At 40.4% G+C, this 18,272-nt stretch overlaps 1 protein-coding gene and 1 long non-coding RNA gene across 2 annotated transcripts; both read left to right on the top strand.

Annotated features, from left to right (window-relative positions):
- The first annotated feature begins 2,879 nt into the window (after positions 1–2,879).
- On the top strand, positions 2,880–10,540 carry LOC113432013 (radial spoke head protein 4 homolog A-like). The gene is given in 6 exon segments (XM_087969113.1): positions 2,880–3,099; positions 4,500–5,169; positions 5,172–5,248; positions 8,091–8,229; positions 8,506–8,623; positions 10,122–10,540. Coding segments are annotated over 6 exon segments (1,452 nt in total). The 5' UTR covers position 2,880; the 3' UTR covers positions 10,351–10,540.
- Positions 10,541–12,507: 1,967 nt separating this feature from the next.
- On the top strand, positions 12,508–17,336 carry LOC148130080 (uncharacterized). The gene is made up of 4 exons (XR_015750193.1): positions 12,508–12,580; positions 15,271–15,368; positions 17,059–17,148; positions 17,227–17,336. It is a non-coding gene; the product is annotated as an uncharacterized LOC148130080 (long non-coding RNA).
- The last annotated feature ends 936 nt before the right edge of the window (positions 17,337–18,272 follow it).

Here is an 18,272-nt window from a genome sequence, read left to right as displayed (position 1 = left end):
GCAGACCCGCCCAACACGGTTTCCCAAGGCGACCACTGGAGGCGCTCTTCTTCCTCGTTAGGAGCGTCGCAGCCAATCCGCTTTCCCTAGCAACGGTGCCCGGTTGACCTTAGCAACGCTTGGCGCAAACTGCAAAAGGCGAAGCGTTTCGGCCAGGCGAAGCGCGATATCTTGCGCTCGCCCACTTTTGCCAAATGGAAGAACCCCCCGAAGACCAGCCGGGGACCCCAACGTGCCTGATGCGGACGGGGTCCCCTGTGAAGAGAGCCAGCCGCTGGGTCCGGCCCGGTGCAGCCCCAGCGAAGCGCCGTCTACCAGCCTGAGCAGCCTCGGCTGAGCGTTACGACCAGCAGCAGGAAGGCCGAGGCAACGTCTACCAGCCCCAGCAAGCCAGAGGCGCCCTCTTTCAATCGAGGGGCACCATGGCGGATTCGAGGGCCGGCGTGTCTTGGCAGCAGCTGCCGCAGCAGCCACCCAGCTTCCTGGATCAGAGGCCAGGGACCACTTTCCCAACCTCGGCATCCAGGAGCAGCCAGATCCTGCAGTCGGACAGTCACGGCCCTTATCAGCCCCAGGAACCTGGCTACCTGTCCCAGCTGGGGATGATGAATTTATACAAAGACCAAATTCCGGATCCGGGTCCTCGGGCTCTGGCGATAAAGAATGCCAAAGCCTACCTGTTGCGAACCAGCGTCAAAACTGGCGTCAGCTTGTGAGTAGTAGAGGAATGGAACCAAAAACTGCCTCGGCCAGGAAACCTGCACCCGCAGGTGCCAGTGATTCTCGGGCAGGGCTGTGTTAATGCCTGGGCCTGATGGGCACTTGCCCCTGGGCCCCATACTAATCTGTGTACATCGGGGGTCCCCAAACTTGGCAACTTTAAGACATGTGGACTTCAACTTCCCAGAATTGAACTGGGAGTTGAAGTCCACACGTCTTAAAGTTGCCAAGTTTGGAGACCTCTGGTGTACGTTAATCCTTCAATCCACCTTGCGTCATATAAACAGAGCAAGCTATTGCTTACATTTTACTGAGTTTTTAAAAAATTAATACTAACCTGCAAATATATGTTTCATTGTATTGACCGTTTTTATTCCTGTGAGTAGTTGTCATAGGGGCCTCAGTACACTGCTTTGCCTGGGCCCCTTAATGCTGTTAAGACGGCCCTGTTCGTGGGGAAAGAAAAAAAAGAAACAAGATTAATTGCAAGCAGTGTTGGGTTTGCCTACCACACTCCGTTTAACTTTTGTGGTTGTGGGAAGCCGGCCATTGTGAGTTTTTGAGCAACGGCAGTCCAACCAGAGTTTAACGTTTGAACCAATGGGTACATTTTAGAGCTGGATTGGGAAGCGGACCTCACACAAAAAATAAGAAATTTATACTTATGCGATTGCTGCTGCAGAAGCCCGATAAGACACTAGATGGCAGCAAAGAGATAGAGGAAACTCCAGCCTTTTAAGTCAAAACCCTGATATTTGCAACTCGGATCTGATAAATTTGCAGAACCTGTAACTCCAAAAGTTACAGAAGTTGATATCATTTATCTCCAAACTCTTTATTTAAAAATATTACTCCGTCCCAGCTTTAAAGATTATAAAGGAGCACTGAGCTTTTAAATTAATCCAAGCTGAATAATAGTTTCCAGAATTGTCATTGGATTAGTTTGCTTGAGTAAAACCTGAGTTGTGTGGCCTGTTTTTAAAATTGATACATTTCATAAGTCTACTATACCTGGGTAGCAAATATTTGCATCACTGCTAAATGACAGCAAAGAACTTTCAGTATCCTTTTACTGACACCTAGATTTTTGACACTCTAAATTTATTATGGCATACTTGAGGATTATGCTGTAACAAATTTAGCTCACTTCATTGGATGCATCAACCTTAAGAAATGGATTACAGACCACAAAGGCTTGTACCACTATTTATTTACAATTACATGGATATTCTGTTTTGTACAGGACTCAACACTGTACATAATGCTCCCACTTTTTGTTCTCCTTTTGAGATCAGTTGGACTGGGACAAAATTTCTGTCCAAACGTCACCCCATGCTTCTGTGATGGAGGATGAACTAAAAGTTCGTCCTCCATCCTCTGAGCCCAGCATCTTGATGATAATAAAGTTTGTAACATCTTCAGGTGTCATAGGTCTTCTCTGACAATGGTTGGTTTTAAAGCTAATGAAGTAGCATGGGAGAGGAATGAGCCAGTGATTGGTGGTCCTAGTTGGTCAATAGCAATTCTTTTTCATAATTACATAGGTGTTATGTCTCACCTTCACAGGATAGATGAGAAGTCCCAACTCCGACCAAATACAAGCAGACAAGAAGATTCAGTATTTACTGAGTTAAATTCCTTGAGCTGGCTATGTTTTTGGCAGTATCTGCCAAGTCCGAAGAGATAACAGGAACATAAATCACTAGAGCTTTCCAGAAACAGGATACAACGAATCTCCACAGAAAAATTCACACTTTGTCCCGTGCGAAGTTCCTAGAGCAAACACACCCACTTTTATTCCCTGTGGGGTGTGTCACTAACTCAGCTCAGTCTCTGATTCGTCCACGCCTCCTGCGCTGCATCTCACACTTCCTCCTGCGACGTTGCCTAGCATCAAGCCAGCATTCGTCTGCTTGATTCTCTGTCACAGGCTGCTCCGATATGCCCTCCTCCTCCTCCTGATTAGCCTCATGCTGTCCCTCTCGGTTATCTGCCGAAACCTGAGGCATAATCAGGGAGGAAGGCATTGCCGAAGAGGAAGGTCCTGGGGAGGAAGGCATTCCCAATTCCACCTCCTCCTCATCTTCTGAATCCTCTTCCTCTAAGAATGCAGACTCAGGACTCGGAGCCACAACACATAGGTATGATCATCTTTCTGACATGTTGGCAAAGATTCTGGAAGAGCGGCCTGAAAATCCAGCAGATATAATCGAGAACATCAGTAAGGATATAAAGTGTGCTCGATTCCAAAAGAAATTGGACACCCTCCGAGATGAATTTGAAAAACATCCAACATTTGAATTGGCTGAAATGTACAAAACTCTGTTCCAAAAGGCAGGTGGTGGAGATGGCGCAGATCAAAAACCAGAAGAGGAATTGGTGAGTCAGTCCAATAAAATAGTCCTTCACTTGTAAGCACAATTGAGCCCAAAATTTATATAGCTACGTAAAACATTTGCTAAGTGAATTTTGCTCCATTTTGCCCTATTTTATGGGGCATGTACATGCTTCATGGTTGTAGAAAGGAGATAAACAGACAAACCTTATACAGGTATTCCTTGATGTACAGACACAATTGAGTCCAAAATTTCCATTTTTTAAAAAAAAGTTTTTATTTCTTAAGACAAACATATACAAACAAAACATAAAAACATAAAACCATCTTTCATTTTATATACATACAATGTGTCAGTTGATTACAAATCTTTTGTGTTATCCTTTTGTAGTCATTACTCACAGTTTATATCAATTTTCATATTGTCAAACTAACATATGCTTATATATTTATCAGTTATTAATCATCCATGACTAAACTATTTATTCCATCATTTTATACAAGATATTCCAAATTTTATTTTAAAATTTATGTTACACTTTCATCTAATGGTTATATATGTCTATATTATATTTTATATCAATCTATTAAATTTCTATTACAAAATTATCTAGTCTATTACATTACAAAATTTCCATTGTTAAGTGAGACATTTGTTAAGTGAGTTTTCCCCCATTTTACTGTTGTTAAGTGAATCACTGGAGTTGTTAAATTAGTAACACAGTTGTTAAGACAATCTGGCTTCCCTGTTGACTTTGTCAGGGGATTGCAGAAGGTGGTCACATGACCCCAAGACACTGCAGGCATCATAAATCAACCATCATAAATATGAACCAATTGCCAAGCATCCAAATTTTGATCATGTGACTACAGGACGCTACAATGGTCATAGGTGTGAAGAAGGGTCATAAGTCACTTTTTTCCAGTGCTGTTATAACTTCAAACGGTCACTACATGAACAATTGTAAGTCAAGTATCAGTATATCTCAAGCAGATGCATATTCATTCACAGATATATTACACAAATGATTAGGGATGGAGATAAATGTGGGATTTTCTGCATAATTTTCATCAACCATTTGATAGAATTTGTACCATGGGTTGATCATAAGTTTCATAAACTATTTGGTATGTTTGTACCATGCTGGTTAGCTTGATCAAAAGCAGGTTATCTGCTACTCCAATTAACCCTATATTCAGGTAGTAGACTATATTCAGGTAGCATTGTACTCTTGCGCGCAGTAATTTTTCAGACTATTCACTGCAACGAACATTACATGGGAGGAAAATGTCAAGGCTATGTATTACTTGTGAGTGAATCCTATTAAATTCAGTGCTAATTTATAAGTATGTTTAGGATTGCTCCAGTAGGAATAAATGCTTAGATATATAGTGAAACACTATTCCATTATTATGCTTCCTAATTGAAGGTTTTCCTCTTTAGCCAGAAACTCCTCTACCCAATGTAATGGAGACAGCTTACTATTTTGAACAGGCTGGAATTGGTTTGAGCTCAGAAGAATACTATCACATATTCCTTGCCCTCAAACAACTGGTTGCCACTCATCCAATCCAAACATGTCGCTTCTGGGGCAAACTCTTAGGTATTGAAGCCAACTATATTGTAGCTGAAGTTGAATTCCGTGAAGGAGAAGAAGAGGAAGAAGCAGAGGAAGAAGAAACTGCCGAGGAAGGACTAAAAGAGGGAATTGAGGCCAGGGATGAAGATGAAGAAGATGAAGAAGGAAAAGATGAGCCACCAAAACCCAACTACAAGCCACCACCCGTAATCCCAAAAGAAGATTATCGGACCGGTGCTAATAAATACACTTATTATGTTTGCAATGAACCAGGCAAACCTTGGATGAAATTACCCCAGGTGACTCCAGCTCAGATCGTGAACACCAGGAAAATTAAGAAGTTCTTAGTGGGAAAGTTAGATGCTGCCGTTGTGTGTTATCCACCTTTCCCAGGCAATGAAGCTAATTATCTGAGGGCTCAGATTGCCTGCATTTCAGCGGCAACACAGGTCACTCCACTCGGGTTTTATCAGTTTGGAGAAGGAGACGAAGAAGAAGGCGGAGCTGGAAGAGACAATTATGAAGAAAATCCTGACTTGAACCCATTCCTGTGCCAGAGATGTTGGATACCCTTTCCAACTGGGTGCATCATGTACAGAATATTTTAAAACAGGTATGCTTAACAAAATCTGAACCCCAGAACAGCTTTAGTGCTATCAATTACAACTCTAGTAATTTTTATTTTCTTAACACATTTCAGAAAAAAAAACCTTCTGTAATTTTTCCCATCATTAAAATTAATGAACAAGGATAGAAAGCTTTATTGGTGGTGGCCTCCCTGATAATATAAGTGTTTTACATGATCAATAAAAACATAAGAAAACTAATTCAAAATAACCTGTTTTCTGTTTGTGTTCTCCAAGCATTCATACTAAAAAGCATCAGAAATGGTATAATGCTGGAAATAACACAATATACTTTTGTCAAAAAGCCACCTGTTCCCTATCTGTCAGTATTTATGTATATAGATCTTTCTATTGATGTAATCTGCCTCTCACCTGTTACCTGCATTACACAGCTAATAATATGAGACAGGTGTAAGATTTTGATAGGAAATAAGGACAAGACAATCAGCTTTACTTTATTGAACCATGCTGTGTAGTTTATTTAACCTCTGGGATTAGATATATATGGATGTTCCTGGAAATTGACTATGCCTGTTCTGAAAGCAATGAAAATATTATCAGAATGATGGCAATAGGATAATAATTGTACATTCGTATGATGGTTTTACATAATTATCTTTAATGTAGTTAAATGTAGTAATATATAATGCAGTTAATGTAGATATTACATGTATGTATGTATGTATGTATGTATGTATGTATAGTATAGTATAGTATAGTATAGTATATGTATATGTACGCTGCTCAAAAAAATAAAGGGAACACTTAAACAACACAATGTAACTCCAAGTCAATCACACTTCTGTGAAATCAAACTGTCCACTTAGGTAGCAACACTGATTGACAATCAATTTCACATACTGTTGTGCAAATGGAATAGACAACAGGTGGAAAGCAGAGGCAGTTAGCAAGACATCCCCAATAAAGGAGTGGTTCTGCAGGTGGTGACCACAGATCACTTCTCAGTTCCTATGCTTTCTGGCTGATGGTTTGGTCACTTTTGAATGCTGGTGGCGCTTTCACTCTAGTGGTAGCATGAGACGGAGTCTACAACCCACACAAATGGCTCAGGTAGTGCAGCTCATCCAGGATGGTACATCAATGCGAGCTGTGGCAAGAAGGTTTGCTGTGTCTGTCAGTGTAGTGTTCAGAGCATGGAGGCGCTACCAGGAGACAGGCCAGTACATCAGGAGACGTGGAGGAGGCCGTAGGAGGGCAACAACCCATCATCAGGACCGCTACCTCCGCCTTTGTGCAAGGAGGGACAGGAGGAGCACTGCCAGAGCCCTGCAAAATGACCTCCAGCGGGCCACAAATGTGCATGTGGCTGTTCAAACGGTCAGAAACAGACTCCATGAGGGTGGTATGAGGGCCTGACGTCCACAGGTGGGGGTTGTGCTTACAGCCCAACACAGTGCAGGACGTTTGGCATTTGCCAGAGAACACCAAGATTGGCAAATTCGCCACTGGCGCCCTGTGCTCTTCACAGATGAAAGCAGGTTCACACTGAGCACATGTGACAGATGTGACAGGGTCTGGAGACGCCGTGGAGAATGTTCTGCTGCCTGCAACATCCTCCAGCATGACAGGTTTGGCAGTGGGTCAGTAATGGTGTGGGGTGGCATTTCTTTAGGGGGCCGCACAGCCCTCCATGTGCTCGCCAGAGGTAACCTGACTGCCATTAGGTACCGAGATGAGATCCTCAGACCCCTTGTGAGACCATATGCTGTGCCAGAATGGTTTTTTCTTCATCCTGATTGGTTGGGAGTCTTGGTCTGATTGGTCCCAACCAATCAGGATGAAGAAAAAACCATTCTGGCACAGCAGTAGGCTAGCCCCAAATTTAAAACAGAAACATCTGTGAAAGTCTGACTCACAGACGAACGCAATACAGAAGCCTGATGATGGCAGATGAGATTCTGTCGAAACGTTGCTACAACTTTAAAAGCACAACTATAATGACGTGGGAAAATACCCGAACAAAGCTGAAGAGACTATCTATCTATCTATCTATCTATCTATCTATCTATCTATCTATCTATCTATCTATCTATCTATCTATCTATCTATCTATCTATCTAGTATATATACTGTATATATACTGTATATATATGTATGGTATTCAGCTTTGTTCGTTGTAGCGACGTTTCGGCAGAATCTCATCTGTCATCATCAGGCTTCTGTATTGTGTTCGTCTGTGAGTCAGGCTTTCACAGCCGTTTCTGTTTTAAATTTGGTGCTAGCCTACTGCTGTTAGAATGGTTTTTTCTTCATCCTGATTGGTTGGGAGTCTTGGTCTGTGTTTATTGGTCTTGGAGTTTGCTGTGTTCTGCTTGATTGGTGTTTCTAATATCTTCTGTCTGTTTTGTAGCGTTTTTTGTCTTGATTGGCTGGCAACATTGTGTGTCCTGTATTGGAGGCTTTTAGTGCAGCTTGGCTTCGAGTAAACGGACGGCTATCATTTATTAGGAAGCTAGGTTTCATCTGGGTGCCTAGTTGGGGTGTGTTTGAGCTGGAGGTATCGGGGGGGGGTCTGTTTGTGCCCAGGTGTTTGCTTGGCTTGTGGTGTGGAGATTTTTTTGTTTGTGAGTGCAGGCTTCCAAATAATTGAGTCTGGTGGGTATATGCCCCAAAAATGATCCATACACTCAGGTATGGCACGATTTTAAAATGCCAGGCAGCTTACTGAAGGTGAATAAGCCTGACTGAGGAGAGCTAAGATAAGGCACTGGAGACATTGAGTGGAGAGAAGTGTGGCATATATATGTGGCCTTGTAGGCAAATGAAACAAGTCATTGACCTCGCTGACTCTGGTTCCTTTGGGTGCAGGGGCGCTGTATCTGGATTAATCCCTATCAAAAATCAGAGGAAGAGGAGGAAGAGGAGGATGAAGAAGAGAAACAGGAAGAGCCAGAAGAGTTACAAGAAACAGGACCTCTTCTTCTCACACCCCTCTCTGAAGATGCAGGTACTACAGCAAAAACCTCACCTGGCTGGTTCTCTTTTCTTCTTAAGTTTTGGGAACATGGATGTTTTGGCCAGTGAGAAAGCAGGTCATGGTCAACCATGGAGTGATTTTATTAAATCAACTTATCCCATGGTACACAATTAAACTTTTTAATATAAAGGCGTATTTTTCTATACACAGGACTATGGCTTCTGATCTTTTTCTGTTAGTTTATCCCAACACCATAATTTGGTACAAAATATTTCTGATACCCCAAAATCAATTTGTTCTTAACAGATATTCAAAACATCACTCCATGCTCCTCTGATGCTTCAACACATTTAGTTCCTCAATATGCCCTTGCTGTCCTTCAAGCTAACTTGTGGCCTGGAGCATACGCCTTTGCTGTTGGAAGGTAGGCAATCAGGATCAATGTAATGTTGTGATTACTTCCAATTATAAAATCTCTGTTTTGTAATTTTCCATCTCAATCAATGGTTGGTTTACTTATTTATAGAGGACTAAAAGGCACTGTTTTTATACAGTTTTCACTCAAATCAAGCCAGTGGCATCTACTGAGAAATGTAAACGTTAATCTTTTCCACAACAAAATTTGGGATCAAGCCAGGCAGTTTGGTATATGTGACTATAATACAATGCATCCTTTAGTCCTTTTTTTTTCAAGCTATAAATTATACAACTGATCTGTTAGAAACAAATTAAGAAGTGTGGGATTCACTCTCTGCCCATCAGCAAGATAACTATCTGAAAACAGGACAGAACGGGATGGAATTTGCTGTGGGAATGAGAAGCCAACCTTCAAAATAGGTTGCATCTAGCCAGTGACTACAGAAGTCCAGAAAAAAAAAGTCCCCATGGGTTAAGGTGCAGGGGTCTCCAACACTGGCAACTTTAAGACTTGTGGATTTCAACTCCTTCCCAGGCATATGATTTAGCCTGGAAAAATTATTAAGAGATTGCAGAGTTCCCAAAGCCATTTTCTTCATACTTTCCTCAACTTGTCCACGCTAAGGCCAAACTAGATGTATGCTAATAAACATGTTTTTTGCTGCCAATTGTGTAGGCAGGGGAATACCGCTCTATGTATTTTTAAAGCTATAATCATGCATCTATTTTCTGGACTCCTCTCAACTGAAGAAAATTTGAACAGATGTTCTGCAGTGTACACAGAATAGACAAAGGAAACAACTAGAAAACCTTGAATTACGCCGTCTTCGGTCTGATTTAAGCATGGTATATAAAATCATACATTGCAATGTCCTACCTGTCAATGAATACTTCAGCTTCAACCATAACAACACAAGAGCACACAATAGATACAAACTCAAAGTTAACCGCACCAAACTTGATTGCAGGAAATACGACTTCAGCAATAGAGTGGTCAATGTCTGGAATACTCTACCCGACTCTGTAGTTTCTTCCCCAAACCCCCAAAACTTTAACCTTAGACTGTCTACTATTGACCTCACCCCTTTCCTAAGAGGTCTGTAGGGGGCGTGCATAAGCGCACCAACGTGCCTACCGTCCCTGTCCTTTTGTTTCTCTTATTCTTCTTTTATTTTTCTTATTTCATGTATTACCCATTTCATGTATTCACAACTATGTATACACTTATACTTACTATCTTGTAAACAATTGGCAAATAAAATAAAATAAAAAATAAAAATAAACTTGGTAAGAGATATATATAGAGGGGATCAATTTTTCCCATTCTGGAGCATTTCATGGTCATGTTAGCTAGAAATTCTGAGGCTTGGAAGTCCCAACTTGATTGGGAAAGAGTGATACACATTGCCCAGGGTGAGATGGGGGGGGGGGGGCTGGAGGAAAGAGGCATCACTAATTAGATGTGCATTTTTAATAACGTTAGAGTCTTCTGCTTTTTGTTTTAGGAAATTTGATAACATTTACATTGGCTGGGGTCACAAATACAGTCCAGAAAATTTCAACCCTACATTGCCACCTCCAGTGCAGCTAGAATATATTATTGGACCTGAAGTCACTGAAGGCCTTGATCCAACTGTGGAAGAAGAGATGACACTCAAGGTTGCCCAAGAGGAGGCACTGGAAGCAGAAGAAATGGAAGAAATGGAGGAAGAGGAAGACGAGGACGAGGATTAAGCTCAAAAATTCTGTTATAGTTTTGTTAAGGATAAACTTTTTTACAAATGTATTCTAATACTGTATTCTGTAAAATACATTGATGGTTTGTAGTAACTTTGATGAGTAAATGAAAAATAAAACTCTGAAATAGTTTTTTTTTTAAAAGAAAGCAGTTTGAAATAGCAATAAATCTCAATTTTGAATGAAATTTGTTTCCAGCAGTTGTGATGTATCACCAAGATGAAAAAGAGTAATGTTTAATAGCTTATTAACTATTTTATTTCAACAAGGAAACAATTTATTAAATATGGTACTGGTGGCAATCTTAGATAACTTAGATAACTTGCTTAAAGCCAGATGCAGTAAGACAAAATGGCGATACTGTATGTTCATAAGCCAGTTTTTCACAAATATGATATGTCAATACCATCCATGTTATTCCAAAGAAAACATATTTTACACAAATACTTGCCATCCTTATTTTCCAACCTCGTCATCTTGAACATATACATCTTTGCCCTTCCTTCCTTTTTCTTTCTTTCTTCCAAAGGCAATACATAATCAATCATAGCCATATTTAATTTTTGATTTCTTTACAAGGTTACTTCAGATTAAGAGTTGGAAGGGACCTTGTAAGTCAGGGGTGTCAAACTCAAGGCCCAGGGGCAAATCCAGCCCATGGGGTGCTTAGATCTCGCCCAGGGGACTGCCCTGGAAAGAGTGAAGAACTGGCCCGCAGTGCCTCTGCCAGCGAAAACGGACCTCCCGAGCTCCATTTTCACTGGCCGAAGGTTGCAGGAGGCCATTGCAGCCCAAAATGGAGTTCAGGAGCCTGGTTTTGCTGGCAGAGTGCTCGGGCCACCACAGGCGCCCCCAACACAAGCCATGTCAAGCTGGCACTACCCACTCTGGGCCTCCAAGATCAAACCCAACCCTGATGCAGCCCTCAATGAAATCAAGTTTAACACCCCTGTTGTAGGTCATCTAGTCCAACCCCCGCTCCAGCAGGAGACCCTACACTATTTCTGATAGATGGCAGTCCAATCTTTTCTTGAAAGCTTCCAGTGATGAAGCTCCCACAACACCCGAAAGCAGCTTCTGTTCCATGGGTTGATTGCTCTCACTGGCAGAAAACTTCTCCTTATTTCCAGATTGACTCTCTCCTTGCTCCATTTCCATCTGTTGGAAGAAATATCAGTTCCAAGCGGGGGAAAGACCCCGGAAACGTGGAGGTGGGGGCCCAACAGAGGGTATATAACGAAGGGTCTCTCGGCCCCTTGGCCCTTCTTTTCCTTCACCCAACATCCTGAAGCACCTGATGGTCCTTTTCACTTTGACGCTCCAAGCCATGGGGTCCTGTCCATCCTGAAAGCATCTTTCCAAGCAGCCTCCACCTTTCCAGTGTCTTTTTCCCCACTTGGAACTGAATCCCGAAGGATATTTCTTCCAACACATCCATCACCTGGACTACCACACTTTGTATCCCCCCCCCCCCCATCTCATTACAACCGCATTTCCATCTGACCCGTTTATGCTGATGCAACCGATTGGGGCCTTCGGGGTCTCTTTCATCCCGCAACCCCAGATTCACGCTTGGCCGTGGTCAGTGGGAGCACCGTGGTTTGATTTAGCGAACCACGATGCTTCCCCTGACCATGGCTAGAGCCTGGTCCATGAACGCAGCCACTGTTTCCAATTTGGCAGCTGACCAAAGAAGCGGAGACACGACCGGGACCCCGGGCTCGTTTTGCAGGGTTTAAACCGAAGGCCTCCTTCAGCCAATCAGCGTCCGCTTTCGCGGTTCTTCGGCCTTCTAAGGCCCGCCTTTTTAACTCTATCCCCAACCGCCGTTTTTTTTGTTTTTTAAAGGCAAATAATACGAAATATAGATAGATATACATATATCGCCACTCATTTTTCACGTTTCTCTTTCCTGGAAGAAAAGCGACCGGAATCCATACCGCATGGACTTCTCCTCTAATAATGATTAATTCCATCCCGTTTCTTCCTTTTACAGGAGGTTTCCATTCGCCCTTGGCGACCCACCCACCCCTCTCTGGAATAATGGTTCAGTCCGCCTTGGGAGGAACTTGGTCTTGCCTCGCCAACCGACCAATCGGAAGCGCCCTGGGAGAAAATTTAAATACGGAGGCTCCGTTGGAAAAAGAAAAGACCTTTAGAAGCCAGGCGGCGGGAGGGAAGAAGGGGGCGTTACCGTTTGCGTGAGAGTGCGGCCGCTCATTGCGAGGTGGTTTTAGTTTTATTATTAGATTATGGTTAGATAGCGGTTGCCTTTTTTTTCTGATTTGCTCTTTCGGGGTCGCCAGTTTTGTAGCTCCGCTTTTCCTCCAGTTCAATGTAGCATTTGTAGTACAGAGCTTATGAAAGTAAGTTAAAGGGAGAGACGGAGAAGGAAGGAACTGACTTTATCTAATGTAGAGAGAGGAATAAATAATAATAATAATAATAATTAATAATAATTAATAATAATAATAAATAATAATATAGAGAGGGAATAATAGGATTCTCCTTTCCAATTTTCCCTTTCATAGTAGGAGCTTATGAAAATAAGTTAAATGGAGAGACAGAAGGAAGGAACTGACTTTATCTAATGTAGAGAGAGAAATAATTAATAATAATAATAATAATAATTAATAATAATAATAATAATAATAATAATAATAATAATAATAATAATAATAATAATAATAATAATAATAATAATAATAATAATAATAATAATAATAATAATAATAATAATAATAATAATAATAATAATAATAATAATAATAATATAGAGAGGGAATAATAGGATTCTCCTTTCCAATTTTCCCTTTCATAGTAGGAGCTTATGAAAATAAGTTAAATGGAGAGACAGAAGGAAGGAACTGACTTTATCTAATCTAATGTATATAAGGAGGGAATAAATCCTACACCCCCATCCTCCTTCCAGGGGTCAGTATAGTGAAATGTTTAATATTAAACTGTGATCTGAATGTCTGTAGGGATTCTCAGTCCTTCAGGTCTTGGTTGTCCCAAAGGTGCTTTTTCAGGAGGTGTTGAGGTAATTCCCCATTAGGAGAATGAGCGCATACAGGGAGACGTATTTGAGAGAAGTGTTGGAATAATACACAGTACACAGATACACTGTAGAGTAAATGTGGGTTTTTACTTCCAGAAAGGTTTAAGCAAAGTCCAAAATAAGCAGTCCAAAGTCATTCACAAGTTGAATCAGTCAGTTTTCAATCCAGTAACAAATTCCAGTGTCAAAAACAGTTCAGTATCAGACTTACATTAAATCCAATAATATCAGTCAATTAGAAGAAATGGAGCAACGGCAATACTTTCCAACAGAAGGAAACAGAGATACTCAACTCAGACACACTCTCTTCTGAGACTAAGACTAAACAACCCAGGTTTCTGGCTCCATCTTATGGCTGTTTAATACCTGTTAAATGGAGAGACAGAAGGAAGGAACTGACTTTATCTAATCTAATGTATATAAGGAGGGAATAAATCCTACACCCCCATCCTCCTTCCAGGGGTCAGTATAGTGAAATGTTTAATATTAAACTGTGATCTGAATGTCTGTAGGGATTCTCAGTCCTTCAGGTCTTGGTTGTCCCAAAGGTGCTTTTTCAGGAGGTGTTGAGGTAATTCCCCATTAGGAGAATGAGCGCATACAGGGAGACGTATTTGGGAGAAGTGTTGGAATAATACACAGTACACAGATACACTGTAGAGTAAATGTGGGTTTTTACTTCCAGAAAGGTTTAAGCAAAGTCCAAAAGAAGCAGTCCAAAGTCATTCACAAGTTGAATCAGTCAGTTTTCAATCCAGTAACAAATTCCAGTGTCAAAAACAGTTCAGTATCAGACTTACATTAAATCCAATAATATCAATTAGAAGAAATGGAGCAAGGGCAATACTTTCCAACAGAAGGAAACAGAGATACTCAACTCAGACACACTCTCTTCTGAGACTAAGACTAAACAACCCAGGTTTCTGGCTCCATCTTATGGCTGTTTGAGAAACCACACCCAATTGCATGGTCTTGCATTCCCTTAAAGATATAGTACTAAAATGTTTATCCTGGTTTATATATTTCTAACCCAAATACCTGTTAGGTGACTCATATTCCTAACAGGAGGCAACTGAACTTTCTGGTTTTTTCTTTTGAAAACGTTTCACTGCTATGATCTGAATGATTAGGATTTGGGTCTGACCTGTCTGTTCTATCTCGTTTTCCTGAAAAGGCTTCTCTGTCTGAAATGCACTCATTATGGAGAAAATCTATCTGGTTACTAAGAATCAGCATGGACTTGATGGTGCCTAATCAATCTGAAGTGCACCAGAAGAGTCCTAATTTCCATTATTTATTTTATTTATCGAATTTATATTGCTGCCTATTCGCCCATGGCGACTCGAGGCGGCTTACAGAATGTAAAACCATATTTAAAATAAAAAACAATAAAAACTAACAGAATCAAATAAATTAATAAAGTACAATAGAACAAAACCTGAGGGAAAAAATCACCCCCCAACTCCCACCCCCTGCCCCAACGACAACAGATCACATGAGCCATTTGGTGGTCTCCATCCCACTCTGGGTTCCCCAGGCCCGCTGGCAGAACCAGGTCTTCAGTGCTTTCCGGAAGAGTATTAGAGTGGGGGCCATTCTAATCTCTAAGAATAATAAATAACAATAATCTTATTCCCATTTATAATTGGGTAAAACTCTACTCTTTCTCATGTTAGTTTACATACCAGCTGAGAGTGTGGTATGCATTTTTTGATTTCAGAAACTACAAACCTTGTGTGTGGATGAGATCCACAAACTGTTAACACTCATCAAGGGGCATATTAATTTTTAAGGAAAAGGTTTCTCTTTATTCCTGAAATAATCTAATGACCTGAAAACCCGATTCATTCTTTCAGAGAAAATGAAGATCTTGTTGATGAAAAAGGACAGGTTTCATGGAAAAGTGAAGACTGCACTGTATCACAAATAGATGGAACCAACTCGTTTGTCTTTGGTAAGCTCTTGATAACTCCTGATATGTGTATTTGTGTGGTTTTCAGCATGATTATATGTAAAGTAATAGGAGAATTTACGAATGGAATGTCTTGATTAATTAAAATGCCATACTAAATGTAGTAACTAACCTTCTTGATCTTTGTTCATTTTATATGTGTATAGCAGATGCATACTGGTGTATTTTTTAGGAGAAGCATTGAATATCATTCTTTGTTTTGGTAATCTGTAATCCAGTCTGTTTTTCTGGTGGCTAAAGATAGCATATATGATGGGAAGATATCACTGTTCTTTCTATGCCCAGAACAGTGACTCTTGTAAATGTATGAATGAATAATAATTCTTTGACTTGTTCAATTGCAGTGCGTGCATTGCTACATCTTCTGTAACTAATTGTTCATGTTACATTCAATATTACCTTTCATTTTTACCTCCAAGAAGTAACTGTTTTTTGAATTTATTAGCTCTAAAAACCAGGAGACTATGAATTCTAGATTTGACTAGGGCACAAAAATTGTTTGGGTGTCATTGGCCTTGTCACTTTTTCATAGCCCAATCCATCTCACAGTGTTGTTGAGAAAAGATTAGTAGATAGATAGGATCAGTAGGTTTGCCTACTGATGACAAAAAGAAAGGCGAGACAAAAAGCTAATTTATCAAAAAGATGAGTAATCTTCTCTATTGATGCTTAAGCACCAAGAGCCTGTCTTGGAATATGGTAGATTTTTACAGAGGCCATCATTTTGGTGATATATTTGTCATTTTTCTCTTTGCTGGGCAACCTAGTTGTCTCTTGAGTTTTGCCAATTAACATCATAACTTGCTATGATTGTTGTTCCATAGTTCTGTTTTCAGTAAATTTTTAAAATTACAAATGAGATTTTCCTGTTTAAGTTTTTATCTCTTTTTCGGATTTTCTGCTCTCTTATTTTTCAGCAGTTCCTTTTCTGGAAATTTTCGTATCTTAATTTTTGTTCTTCTGTCTTTGGTGAATTTTCTTACATCTTCATTTTTCCACAGAAAAATGAATATTGTGCATTTCCAGGTTATACTCAGAATAAAAAACTTTATGTATAACCATTAAATAGGATACTATATGAAGGATAATACTTGTGATTCAGCATAAGCCAAATAACTATACAAATGCTAATACTTATCGTACAGCTCATTCCCAATTGTTGTTCATTATTGGCATGATACATCCTCAAGCAATTGGTTTGACTGTGCAAAGTTGCTTCAGCTTACAAAATACTGGCAGTCATTGATTTACCACAATTGAGCCCAAGGTTTGTTTTTAAGGAAGACAAGTGAGTTTTGCTCCATTTTACGATGTTCAGTAAATCACAGTAAATCACTACAGTTGTTAAGTTAGTAACATGGTTAAGTGAATGTGGCTTCCCCATTGACTTTGCTCGTTAGAAGATCACAAAAAGTGATCACATGATCCCAGGACACTGCAACTGTCATAAATATGAGTCAGTTATCAGGTGTCCAAATTTTTGATCCTGTGGAGATGCTGTAAATGTTGTAAGTGTGAAAAATGGTCATAAGTTGAGTTTTTCAGTGTCATTGTAACTTCAAATAGTCACTAAATGAATGGTTGTAAATTGAGGAATACCTATATTAGCCTGGTGATTTTTCAGGGACTGGGCACGGTGTCTACAAATTAAACTTTTTGCTTTCTTTTGAAGATCGTGTGTTCCACTCTAACAACAGTACAAAGGAAGTCTACCAAGGTGTGACTGCTTCTATTATCAAGTCGGCAGTTCAAGGATATAATGGTACTTTGAATAATAACCTTTTGTGTATATTTGTGCATGTGGCTATTAATTTAAAGTAGTCATTCTACTTCTTTTTAGGCACTATTTTTGCTTACGGTCAGATAGCTTCTGGCAAAACGTACACAACATTGGGTACCAAAGATGAGCCAGGTATCCTACCAATGGCAATTGACGATGTTTTTAGTACAATCTGTGGAGTAAGTGATTCTACTGAATGTTTCTATTTCAGCTAACCAATGCTTTTGCCGAAATGGATATGACTGATATTGAAAGTGCATCTGAGTTCCTAGCCTCTCGTGTCAGCATTTTTCAGGCTGTATGTCATGATTGCCATCCCAGAGGCTACAAGAAAATGAATGGAAGGTTATCAGAGAGTCTCACTCCCTCTGGTTTTCCAGCTCCATGTAAAAATATGCTGGGTTGAAAGCAACTTTCCAGAGCCCGTTGTAGAAGCAGTAAATGTTCTTTTAATTTAACACAACTTATGTATCTTTTAAAGGCGTAATCAGGGAGGCTTCTGTGTAAAGTTCTGGTCAACTGACCCAATCTACAGTGTGCACAGAGGATTACTGTGGAAGAGAAAAGAGGCTGGGGTTATATCAAGGAGGCTGCCAGAGCCAAAAGCAAATCAGAACACTTATTGGGAAGTGTGCTCTTCTGCTCACAAAAAGTTGGGGTCATAGTAGCAATAACAGACTTATATATCACTTCACGATGCTTTACAGCCCTCTCTAAGCTGTTTACAGAGTCAGCATGTTGCCCCCAACAATCTGGGTCCTCATTTTGCCCACCTCGGAAGGATGAAAGGCCGAGTCAACCTTGAGCCTTTTGAGATTTGAACTGCTGGCAGCTGGCAGTCAGTAGAAGTAGCCTGCAGTTCTGCACTCTAACCACTGCGCCATCAAAGCTCATATATAATTAACATATTGGAAGGCTAGATAAAGAAATTTGGAGTTTGCTTTCAGTTGTAACTAGCCATACCTGGAAAATAATTTTGCATGAGTGCCCACAATACAGGTTGTTTTTCACTTACACAACCATAATTGGGACTGAAACTTCTAAGCAAGGCAGTTAAGTGAGCCTCCTATGATTTTGTGATTTTTTTTCTGCAGTTGGTAAACAAA

The sequence above is a fragment of the Notechis scutatus genome, chromosome 6 (assembly GCF_049901735.1).
Source record: "Notechis scutatus isolate UNSWTSFEM ecotype Mainland chromosome 6, rNotScu1.2, whole genome shotgun sequence".
In the NCBI taxonomy this organism is placed as follows: Eukaryota; Metazoa; Chordata; class Lepidosauria; order Squamata; family Elapidae; genus Notechis; species Notechis scutatus.
This window is presented reverse-complemented; position numbering and strand designations above follow the sequence as displayed.